The 12,469-nt window shown below is 39.3% G+C and overlaps 1 protein-coding gene across 1 annotated transcript; it reads right to left on the bottom strand.

Moving 5' to 3' along the window:
- Window positions 1–9,246: 9,246 nt before the first annotated feature.
- On the bottom strand, window positions 9,247–9,791 carry LOC142606223 (uncharacterized). The gene is made up of 2 exons (XM_075777607.1): window positions 9,639–9,791; window positions 9,247–9,537 (listed from the first exon to the last, which is right to left on the bottom strand). Exons 1-2 carry the CDS (start codon window positions 9,789–9,791, stop codon window positions 9,247–9,249), a joined length of 444 nt encoding a protein of 147 aa, XP_075633722.1.
- Window positions 9,792–12,469: the final 2,678 nt, after the last annotated feature.

Here is a 12,469-nt window from a genome sequence, read left to right on the forward strand (position 1 = left end):
TTTGTTCCCAACTAGGGATCAAGAACCACTACTCGTTACCCGCCCACCCGCAGGCCAATGGACAAGTTGAAGTCACAAACCGGTCCTTGCTCAAGATTATCAAGACCCGGCTCGAGAGGGCAAAGGGCATATGGCCGGATGAAATACCAAGTGTTTTATAGGCGTACAAGACAACGGCAAGAACACCGACAGGGGAAACACCGTTCCGATTGGCGTATGGTAGTGAGGCCGTCATACCGGCAGAAATGGGGCTAACAAGCTACTGAGTTGGGAACTACGACGAGAGCAAAAATGATGAAGCCATGCGTTTGTAGCTCGATCTTATGGACGAAGTCAGGGCGACAGCGGAGCAAAAACTAGCGCGATACCAGGACCTGATTGCAAAGCATTACAACTCTAAGGTTAGGCACAAAGACCTTCAGATTGGAGATCTTGTCTTAAGAAGAGTACTCGGTGCTACAAAAGATGCCTCCCAGGGGAAGTTAGGACCTAACTGGGAAGGACCATACAGGATCATTTCATGGCATAGGAAGGGAATGTACTACTTAGAGACACTAGACGGGAAAAAGTTGAGTCATCCATGGAACACGGAGCACCTGAAGAAGTACTACCAGTAGAAGAAAAACGAAGACGACAGCAGCATCACCCTCCTCATTTCTAGTTTATCTTTTCCAGCAGATAGTTATAGTTTTTATTTCCTACAAGTACTTTTAAAGCCTAAAAGGCGATTTTCTTATTTCTTATGAACAATATTCTACCTATCCATTATAATAAGAAGAGTTTATTCAGAGCGTATATTTTCCTCAGGTTTTATCAAGTTTATATAGTGGACGAATCATCCCAAGTAGGATGAAATCTATTAAGTCCACATACTGGACGAATCATCCCTAGATGGATAAAATTTATCAAGTCTACATACTAGACGGATCATCCCAAGAAAGATAAAAATTTACAAAGTCCACATATGGGACGGATCATCCCAAGAAAGATGAAAATTTACAAAGTCCACATATGGGACAGATCATCCCAAGTAGGATAAAAATCTACCAAGTCCATATAGTGGACGGATCGTCCCAAGTAGGATGAAAATCTACCAAGTCCACATAGTGGACGGATCGTCCCAAGTAGGATGAAAATATATCAAGTTCACATAGTGGACGGATCATCCTATAAAGGATGAAATTTATTAAGTCCACAAAGTGTACGGATCGTCCCATAAAGGGTGAATTTATTAAGTCCACACAGTGGACGGATCGTCCAAAGAAGGATGAATCTATAAAGACCACAAAGTGAACGGATCATCCTATAAGAGATGAAATTTATTTAAGTCCATAAAGTAAATGGATCATCCTATAAGGATGAAATTCATTTAAGTCCACAAAATGGACGGGTCGTCCCATGAAGGACAAAATTCATTTAAGTCCACAAAATGGACGGGTCGTCCCATGAAGGACAAAGTTTATTTAAGTCCACAAAATGGACGGATCATCCTATAACGGATGAAGTTTACTTGAGTCCAACAAATGGACGGATCATCCTATAAGGATGAAATTTATTTAAGTCCACAAAATGGACGGATCATCCTATAACGGATGAAGTTTATTTAAGTCCATAAAGAGGACGGATCATCCTATAATGGATGAAATTTATTTAAGTCCACAAAGTGGACGGGTCCTCCTACGAAGGATGAAATTTATTCAAATAGACGGGTTGTCCAATTTATTCGGTTTTGGCAAGCATGTCTTGTCCAACATAATAAACTACAAATAGCACGAGTAAAGATCACAAAAGCTTACAAAAGAAAAACTTCAAAAAATCTTATCAAAAGTGCAATGTTAAAACCAACATAAGACAACGGATTGAAATGTATCTGATATATTGTTTTCCTATACGTTTTGAACATAAATAAACAAGTTACATATTACTCTTGGACAACGACGGTATCCTCCTGGTCATCAGGGCCGTTGGGTGAGGGTTGACGAACATCATCAACAACGAATACCTTCTTGTCAACCTTCTGGGCCTCACCATCACTTTATTCTCCACCAAAGAGCTCGACGGTATCTTCAGTATCAACGGGACGAGCTGGAGTCTGACCTTCCAGATCAATGGAGATATGTGCAAGGTTCAAATCAGGATACGAGGCCTTCACCTGACGGAGACAATCATTGAACCCGTCGCCAAAGGAGGAACCCAGTTCAGCCAGGAGGGCGTCAGAATCTCGATATTCCTTGATAGCATCAACCTTTGCCTGACGGATATTGTCTTTGTTAGCTTTTACCGTCTCCCTCAGTAACTCCATCTCTTTTTCCAAATTCTCGTGAACCTACTCAGACAATTTTAGCGTCTCTTCATGACGAAGCTTCCAAAGTTTGAGCTCGTCAAGTTCCTCCACCGTCGCCTTTGACTTTCCACAGACGCGTTCCAGCGTCTTTTCTTGAGCAAGGCAACAGTCCATTAACCCTTTAGCCATTAAGACCATCTACACCAAAAAACAATGAGTAAGTGAAGTATCAATAATATGACAGAGCAAGGAAACGATGGGTACTAACCTGAGTAAGGCTATACAGAGCCGTCTCCCCCATTGTTTCCGTCGCATGATTACCTAGATCCTCGTAATCCTCCTCTGTGATAATGGAGGTCACTTGAGTAAAAGCACATTGTGGATCTTCTTGAAGCAAGACGGGAGGTTTCTCCTTGACGGGATCAGGATTGGTCATTAAACCCTTACCCTTGCCTAAACCCAACTTGAGGGGCAACTTCGACCCACCAAACCCTTGAACGGTGGCCAACCCTGTCACCACCTTCTGCCTTTTTGAGTGATGGTCAACCTTCTCTGACGGTTGCCTCTTTGCAGACAAATGGAACAAACCCGTCTTGGGAGGAGCGTTACCCTCTTGTTTCTTCTTAACGACAGCTTGCTGCTTGATGAGTGCCCTTCTCCTAGCAGCATCCATTTCTACAAGAAAGGTGACTGGTAATAACTGGAGGTACAAATTAAGGTAATAAATAAATAAAAACGGACGGCACGTAAATAACTTACAACGGCGGATTTGATTATCGTATTGACGGGCAGCGTTAGAGGGCTCAGGACCGTTGCAGTACCAGTGCAGAGTATCCAATGTGACCAACTTAACCCACGTTCTCTCCGACAACTTGGTGGCCTGGAAGATTCTCTCTAAGAAGCCAAATTGTTCTATTGTAATAGGTGGACGGTCCTTAGCTACAAAAGTGAACGGTTAGATTAACTTCAATACTTAATAAAAACTTGTAAGTAAGACGGGCTCATACCGGACGGAGGCATTATCCCCCAGGTCTTATCTATTGGCATGTATTCATGGTCGTCAGGACAACACATCCAATCATCCCCCTGAAGGAAGAAATATCGACCCTTCCAGTTACGATTGGAGTCTGGGGTCTTGGACACTAGCCTAAGCACCGGACTCCTCGGCACAAAGCTATACATGCCCTTTGACTTGGTAATCTCAGATGGACTGTAACAATGAAAGAACTCTTCCACTGTTAACTGTCTCGCCTCGTTAGACATCACACCATACAAGACCTCAACATTTAGAAAAACCCTCCAGGCATTTGGTGAGATTTGGTTGATGGCCAAACCTAGGTACTGAAGGAGACGACAATGCAAAGCACTTAATGGGAATCGCAGGCCCGCTTTAAGCATCTGCTCATACACACCAACGTCTTCGAGACCCTTGTAATAGCACTTCTCGAACTTAAAAAGTAGACGGATGGAGATGTTATCATGTATCTAATACTTCTACCTAAGCGTATTGAAGTGTGGTTGCTTGATGCCGGAGATGAAATCGTTCATCGTCCACAAAGGAAGCATGAAAAATTTCCTGAAACCGTCAAGGCCTATGACAAACTGGATCGGTGGATCTATACCGTCTAAGTCATCGTTCGAGTCATACTCTAACCCGTCCTCATCCTGCCCTTCATCTTCCACATTGGAAGGAGAGCTGACTGACGGTTCCCTCTCCTTACTAGAGGTGTCCTAGTCTACTTAACCTGATGGGAACACCTCTTTGTAGCCCGCTCCCTCACGGACAAAAGACTGACCACTTGACGCCTCACTAGACATCTGACACCTACAGATGACTGGTAAAGGAAACCTAAGACTCTAGATCTATACTGACAACAGACCAACATGCGAAATAAAGAACAGAAATTAACGACCAAAGAAGGTACTCACAGCTAGACGGTATGAAAAAGCGACAAACGAGCTGAAAGGACAATTAATCGCAACTTCTTGAGGCGACAAATCACACAAAGTGGACAGTTGCACTCTGATCAGCCAAAATTTTTCCAAAACGTAAAAATGAAAGGGATGGACAACATATATAGAGGGAATGGGGCGGAAGACAAAGGGACGCATCGATTCCAACAAACCACCAATAGAGTATAGCCACGTGTCCCTGGTGCATTTATGACTTTGTTCCAACTTGTCAATCAAAACACGCCTATCAAGGATCAAAACTAACCGTCATTCCATGAGCCCGTAGAGAATAGTTGACGGCTTCATGGAATAAGGGGGCAACTGAAGGGGAATAAAAATGAATGTGACGGATCTATGTGGCTGGATGCGACGGTACAAGGATGACAGGTTGACAAAACTAAGGAGCACGGATCCACAGTGGACGGACGGATACAACACAGCAATCATCCTTCCAAGTTGGACTCCAAGGATCCTTAAATGGAATTTGCGTTTTACGATTAAGTCTGATGTGGCTTTGCTTGATCTCCACGCAAACGTATATAAAGAGAGTTCTTGCGTCACACGTTTAACCCTAATCAAAGGACTCTTATAAGGAAAAGAACTCTAGAAGGTATGCAAAAGGGAAGAGTTTCAATCCTAGAAGGAAAGGACTTCATGGCCAAGGCATGGATGTTAACCCTACACCACTATAAATACCCCAAAATCCTCACAAATCAAGGTACGCATAATTCACTCAACTCTGGCATTCTAGGGTTGCGAAAAATTCTAACTTGACCTTCGGAGGGTTTTTGGCCAACACCACACCAGTGCTCTCTGTGAGGTCTTCTCTTTTCGTTTTGTAGGTATTGTTTCTGTTTGTGAGAGCGTGCAGCTTATTGGTGATTTTTCGGCATCATCAGCTATGATGATGATGGCTTTGGCTTTCAACACCAAGGCTGTGGTGATGATGAACACTATACAAATCACCGTTGTCCCTCTGGACGTGGTCAAGATGATGGTTATGATGGTGGCAGTGATGGTTGTGGTTGTGATTATTGGATGCTTGCATTGCTTGGCTGAAATCAAGGCTGGGAATTTTGTGTAAAGGGGTTCCTTCTTTTGAGGTTTTGATGACTTCGGGACTCAGTTCCCTTGAGTTGGATTTTTTCTTGTCTGTTGCATTTTGTGTCGCAACTGCATGGTCTTGAAAAGTAAGGTTGACAGAATCATCTGGAATTCCCAGATACATTTCCTCAAGCTCTTTTCTCGCCTTTGCCAACGTTGACAAATCCCCCATGTTAGTGTTCTGGTGATCCTGATCACAGAGAGAGAGAAAGAGAGAGAGAGAGAGATAAAGATTTAGGTGAATATTGTTGAAACTAAGGTAGTGGGTGAATTGTTAAAAGGAGGCAAAAATTTAAGGTGTTATATTAAGTTACAGTGGAAATGACGACGATGATAAAACGACAAGCTATGAGGCCGATCTTGGGCATTGTACAAGATTCCCTTCCAACTGCTAGGAAACACTAACATGTGTCAAGATTAATACACAAAGTTGAAATGGGTATTTCTTGTTAATTGACAATCTTATAATTCCTCTTGCCAAACGACCTTAGTTTTTCACGGTCACTGAGCTAATAGAATTTTGGCACCTGGCTACTATTACAGCTCCATTTTGGAACTCGTTATATCCGAGTAACAAGTTCATGGAAAATGTGCGCAAGTTCATTTGGCTACTAGCTTGGATCACTACTTAGGGACATTAACGTGCATTGTCTCGAAGTATAGAAATTATACGTACGGCATACACAAATATCAAGAACAATTCGGAGAATGTAACTATGTAAGAATGAATTTGTAAGATTGGAAGCCAAAATGTGCTATATGCCCGAACATTCTGGTTAGTTAATGAAGGCTAGCTATTTCTTGGTTAACTCTAAAATCCTAACTTTGTAAGAATGGTTGGTATCCGATTGTCTGTATTGTGACTAACCTCTTGTTATTTCCAATAGTTCAGCTCATGCATAGATAAAAGTAGGAACAGAATTACCAGGCAACTATAGGAAGCAAATTAATGTGGATGTAGTTAAAGAACTAACTCAGTTGTGGGTGAGAGTATTTGTGTTACCACCAAAACATAAAATAAAAATGAGGATGCTAGAAGTCAAAAAGGTGGACTTAATTTTCAAAGTAACCCTTACCATTAGTAATATGATGTTTTCGTGATTAAACTTAAACTAGTCGTAGACATGTGCAATGTGCGGAAAAATTTGATATGAATATGTTTTATATTAGAAGTTTTTTTGTGGTGTAACAACTAACAAATTAAATATATTTTGTAGTTGGGTATTATATATAGTAAGATACGTATGAAAATACAATGCAATAATTTTTTTATAAAAAAAAATAAAAAATTATAGCGTGAGAACTATTAGACCAAATTCTAACCATGTATACTTTGTTTATTACTATACAGATATAAGCGATTCAACACTTATAGGTATATTTTTCTCCAAACATAGATCTACATCTCTTTCTTCCATACAATTGAAACTAAGTGAAAAAGTATATAAAGATAACTATGCAATAGATCATATTCAATAAATCACATATCATAAAGTGGAAATATAAAGTAAAATAAAATGCAAAGAGCAAACTTTATTTCATCATATGAACAAATCCCACAATATATAACTCTTAAAATTCAAAAACCACATAATTACTTAGATTTTATAGTAAAATAAGACTAATCCATCTATCATGACATTGTAATATAGTCTAGATATAATTTTATAAAAATCACGTTTCATTGATCATGTTTCAAAAACCAAAAGTGTCATCTATGCATTTAATAAAATCTTTAAAGAGTAACACATGAGAATTCTTAATTTGAATAGCCAATTATATATATATATATATATATATATATATAGAGAGAGAGAGAGAGACAGAGAAAAACATATGTAGATGGTGATGGAGGGGGGGTGGTGGGGTTTGAACCACAAATAGGGGACACCATAAAGAATGTTGCTAAGCTATCACTTGAACCCCCAAAAGTTAATCTAAGAGGCTAGACGTAAAGATAATAGGAATTCTAATAAAGAATTAATCAAGTTTCTTAAGTATCTATACATAAAAACATTAATAGCATAATGATGCTCTAGAGTAAATTATATATTGTCTTATTCTCTTTTTGGATTTTCCCTTATAGATGATCAACTAAACAAAGTAAAAGCTTACCAAGAAAGCTTAAATTAACTAAATATTTAATGGTGGAGATGCCTATTATTTGTAGTAGAATGAACAAAATAAAAATCACAAGCAGATTTGAGAAAGATGCATAAGATTTCTAAAAAAAAATTTACCAAACACATGGGATGCAACAATAACAAAATTACTACACTGAATACTTTTTGACACTACAAATAAGCACAAAAAAAGTTCATTTTCAATATGTTTCATATCAACATTAGGAATTTCCACAACAATAATAGGCCAAATAAAACTGTATTAACAATTTTAAGTCAATTAAAAATAACAAAAGTCAATATTATTGAAAATTTTGGAAAAGAAAACAACAGAATCACTGAAGATGCAAGAATACTAAAAAGGAGATCATTTTTTATTGTGCATTTTTTTACCTCAATGGTCTTCCTATTGTTACCTTAACTTTGGAAGTTTCAAATAAATATAATTGATGTCTTCTCAAAACAGTGAAAACTAAAGCTTGATTGAAAAATATGGAGAACAATTAGTATTGTGCTAATTTTTTTGTTGTAGATGATGGGTGATTATATCTAGAATGTGCATTGGTATATATAACATTGTAAAACTTAAATAAATAATTAATGCATGAGTGAGAGAAATGTTGGAAAATTTAGACCCCGGTTGATATAATTAATAAATTTTAAACCCAAGTTGTTAATTAGATTTATTATGAATAAACCTTGTTAAAACAAACAAATATCAATATCATGTCAATATCATGCACAGCAGAAAATTAAATAAGACAATATATGATGACCTAGGAAAACCAATGAAACAAACTAGTTTCACAGTAAAAAAACCTGGAGGGAAACCTTCCCAAAAAGCAATTCACTATAGTAAGGAGAAATTTCAAATGTAGTACAAAACATTTGTTCCTAGACTCTACAATCCCCGTAGATGAACTTACGGTAAAAACCTTCTACCGCTTCAGAACCTTTAAACTTTTCAATATATGAACACCACCTTTTTATGCACAAATCTCAGTACGTGACTAACTCCTTTGCACGAATCCCAGTACGTGACTCACCCACCAACCTTGAAAAAGATGTTGACTGCAAAGTTCTTTACTTCATCAACAATGAAGATCAAGAAGCACTTGGTTACAAAACTCTAAGATGCAAAGATGCAATATCTTCTTTTTAGAGAGAATAAGGTACTCGGTCACTTTTTTATATGTTTAAGGTTGTCAAAAAAGAAATCCTACACATACATGTCAGCATGGGCCAAAAATCAAATCTGAAAATCTGAATTTCGTAATTCTTGATAGATACAGTATCTGTCAACAGCTGTTAAGACCTCGATAGATAACTATCTGTCGAGAGCTGTTAAGCTTTAATGAATCATCACTTCTTCACTTGTTTCTTGGACAAATTTGCATGGCTTCAATACTAGACTTGAACTCTTGTTCTTTGAAGTATTAAACACATCCTAGATCTACCCAATTACAAGTGAAGTGTCTTTTGTCAAAGGATTAGACAATTCTAGATGACATATGTTCCTAACATGAATCACATATGTCCTAACAAGAGAGATAAGGTTGTGAAAAACTGAAATTTTGGAAGAGAAATCACTATAACAGTAGATAAACGAAGAGACACTTAATGTTTGATATCTTCTCAAAATGGTGAAAACTAAAGCTTGATTGAAAAATATGGAAAACAATTAGTATCGTGATAAATTTTTTGTTGTAGATGATGGGTGATTGTATTTAAAATGTGTTTTTTTTTTATTTTATGGGAAAGCTAGAGAGAATTTTTTTGCAACTATGAAATAGAGTTTACATCCTGGATAAGAGCTTGCTTTATGCAGCAAGGGTCCTCTTCAATCCACGCAACATAATCAGTTATGCTAGATGCATACTTTGCTAATAAATGAGCAGGTAAGTTTCCTTGTCTTCTGACATGAGAATAACCCACACTCCTAAAGTCACTGCTCATGTCTTGGATACCTTGAATCACAGCAGCAATTGAAGATGGAGCCGGAGAGAAATCACAGAGCGCATTATACACTATCATAGAATCACCTTCTAAAACAACATCACGCACGCCAACCTCCTTTGCGAACAACAGACCCACTTCAAAGGCCTTTGCTTCCACCTCGGTTGCACCTAACGGGCTGAGATTTTCTTGCTTAAAGTTGCTTCAAGCCTACCAACATTATCCCTAATGACTACTCCCACTCCCACGACTTCCTGCCTCTTGAAAACTGCCCCATCAACGTTAATTTTGAAGAAACCATCCCATGGCGGAGCCCACACCACACTATGAATAAGTATGGATGGTAAAGAGCTGTCTTGTGCCACCGCCATCCTATACTCCCTTAGATAATCCACCGCCCACCTGAATATTTTTTGCCCTGACTTTCTTACTCCTCCACACCTTACCTCATTGCAATTATGCCACAGTGCCCATGCCGTAGTGACCACCTGTGCGACGTGATCCTCACCCACGTCCTCATGCATTAGTAGCTTCCACATGATATCCTGGAAAGACTAGTTTGCTTCAACGGAGGTTGCTAACACCAACTTGGAGCACTCCCAAGCCTCCTTTGCTTTTGGGCATCCCCATAGGACATGTCCCATAGTCTCTGACGCCCCTTTGCATTCTTCGCACCGCTCTTCCTAGGTTATCTTACGACGCAGCAGGTTGTCTTTCGTCGGCAAAGCATTGTGGCAAGCACGCCACATAAAATGGCAAATTTTATGTGGTACTAGGATGCTCCAAATCCTTCTCCAAAACTGTCTCAAGTTGCTGCCATCTAAAGAGGAACCTTTATTGGGTGGTGAAAGCCGTGACACAACCAACTTATATGCGCTTCGCACCGTGAACAATCCGTTTCTTGTTTCCGACCAAATTAGTTTGTCAGGCGGTAATCAATGGCTAAGAGGGATGCTTGTAATGACTTCAGCCTCATGTGGGTAGAACAACCTATCAATTATCTCAGTCTGCCATTTAGTAGTAGCACCATTTATCAATTCTTCCACCCGGGTATCTGAATAGAGAAAAAGTCTAGGAGTAAGTATTCTATGTGTTGATGGGCTCGGCAACCACCTATCCTCCCATACGCGAATACTTGCCCCGTTTCCAACCCTCCACCTCAAACCCTCTTTAACTATAGATTGGGCAACCATGATGCTACGCCACGTGTATGATGGATTATTGCCAATGGAAGCATGAATGAACTCACACCTTAGGAAATATTTAGCCTTCAAAACTCTATAAACCAGAGAATCATGGCCTACTTGAAGTCTCCACCCTTGCTTTGCCAACAAAGCCGAATTAAAAAATTGTAAATTCTTAAAACCCATTCCTCCATTTGATTTTGGCTCACACATTTTTTCCCAGCTCAGCCAAGAGATTCTATTTTCATCCTTCCTTTGTCCCCACCAAAACTTCCGTATCATAACTGTCAACTCTTCATAAAGGGTATCTGGCATCTTAAAGCAACTCATAGTGTAGGTTGGAATAGCTAGCGCCACTACTTCAATCAAGATTTCTTTACCGGCTTTGGACAACATCTTCTCTTTCCATCCAGCCAATTTCCTATCAAGCTTCTCTTTTATATCATTAAAGGTGCTTCTTTTGTTCTTACCCACAAGAGATGGCAAACCTAGGTACTTCCCGTGCTGCTTAATTACTTGGGCTCCAAATCTCCTTTTGATCTCCTCTTGGATCTCTTTGGGGGTGTTACCACTAAAGTATAGGGAGGTTTTTGCTCTAGTCAGTTGTTGTCCTAAGGCACGTTCATAGATCTCCAAGACTCTCTGTAATGAGTTACATTCTGCTAGCAATGCTTTACAAAATAAAAGGTTGTCATCTACAAAAAATAGATGGGAGAGCTTGGGGCCCCCATAGCATATAGCAATCCCCTCCATGCGACCATTGCACACTGAAGCTTTAATCAACACTGATAAACCTTCTGTACACAACAAAAACAAGTAAGGTGATAAGGGGTCTTCTTGTCGGATACCCCTTGAAGGAATAATACGGCCCCTAGGGCATCCATTGATCATAATTGCATAGGATACAGTAGTGATACATTGCATGATCAACTTCCTCCACCTAGCATCAAACCCCAATTTCTCCATTATTTTCTCCAAACAAACCCATTCCACCCTATCCTATGCCTTGCTCATATCAAGTTTTACGGCCATCTCACCCACTTTACCACCTTTTTTCTTACTAATGCGATGCATGGTCTCAAAAGCTACCAAGACATTATCCATGATTAACCTTCCGTGCACAAATGCACTTTGGGTATCACTGATAATGGATGGTAGAAATTTTTTCAATCTGTTCGCTATTGCTTTAGAGGCTAACTTATACACCACATTACAAAGGCTGATCAACCTATAATTAGAAACAAGTTTTGGTTCTTTTATTTTTGGAATTAGTACAATATGAGTTTCATTGAACTTTGGAGGGGACATACCATGATTGAGGAAATCCAAAACAGTGCTAGTTACAACGTCACCACAAATGCTCCAAAAATGTTGGAAAAAAATAGGAGGCATACCGTCAGGGTCAAGAGCCTTCAGGGGGTGCATCTGCTTCAAAGCCACTCTAATTTCCTGTGCTATGTAAGCTCGAGTCAAGTCCTTTTTCATGGCATCTGTTACTTTCGACCAGATCGCATGTAAAATTTCATTAAAGTCATCTGGCTTGCTTGAAGTAAAGAGCTTGTCAAAGTAGGATACAGCCACTTCCTCTATCTATACCTCATCCTCCTGCCATCTCCCCTAATCATCAAATAACCCTTCAATATAATTCTTTTGGTATCTGGCAGAAGCTTTTGCATGGAAAAAGCTAGTGTTCCTATCACCCCCTTGAAACCAGTTCAACCTTGATCTCTGGCGCCACATCTCATCCTCTTTCTCTAACCAAAAATTCAAATCTGTTCTGGTGGACCTCATCGCCATAGTATTGTCTGAACTGGGTGCCTGTAATTCCAGCCATTCCAATTTATTTTGTAGCTCAGCAATTTTCC

Source organism: Castanea sativa, chromosome 8 (assembly GCF_040712315.1).
Source record: "Castanea sativa cultivar Marrone di Chiusa Pesio chromosome 8, ASM4071231v1".
Classification (NCBI taxonomy): Eukaryota; Viridiplantae; Streptophyta; class Magnoliopsida; order Fagales; family Fagaceae; genus Castanea; species Castanea sativa.

What these genes read in the sequence shown, in the direction of transcription:
- LOC142606223 (XM_075777607.1), bottom strand. Translation starts at nt 9,791, where the DNA reads ATGGCGGTGGCACAAGACAGCTCTTTACCATCCATACTTATTCATAGT. An exon ending in GAGTAGTCATTAGGGATAAT is followed by an intron (nt 9,538 to 9,638) that starts GTTGGTAGGCTT and finishes TTGTTCGCAAAG; the next exon opens with GAGGTTGGCGTGCGTGATGT.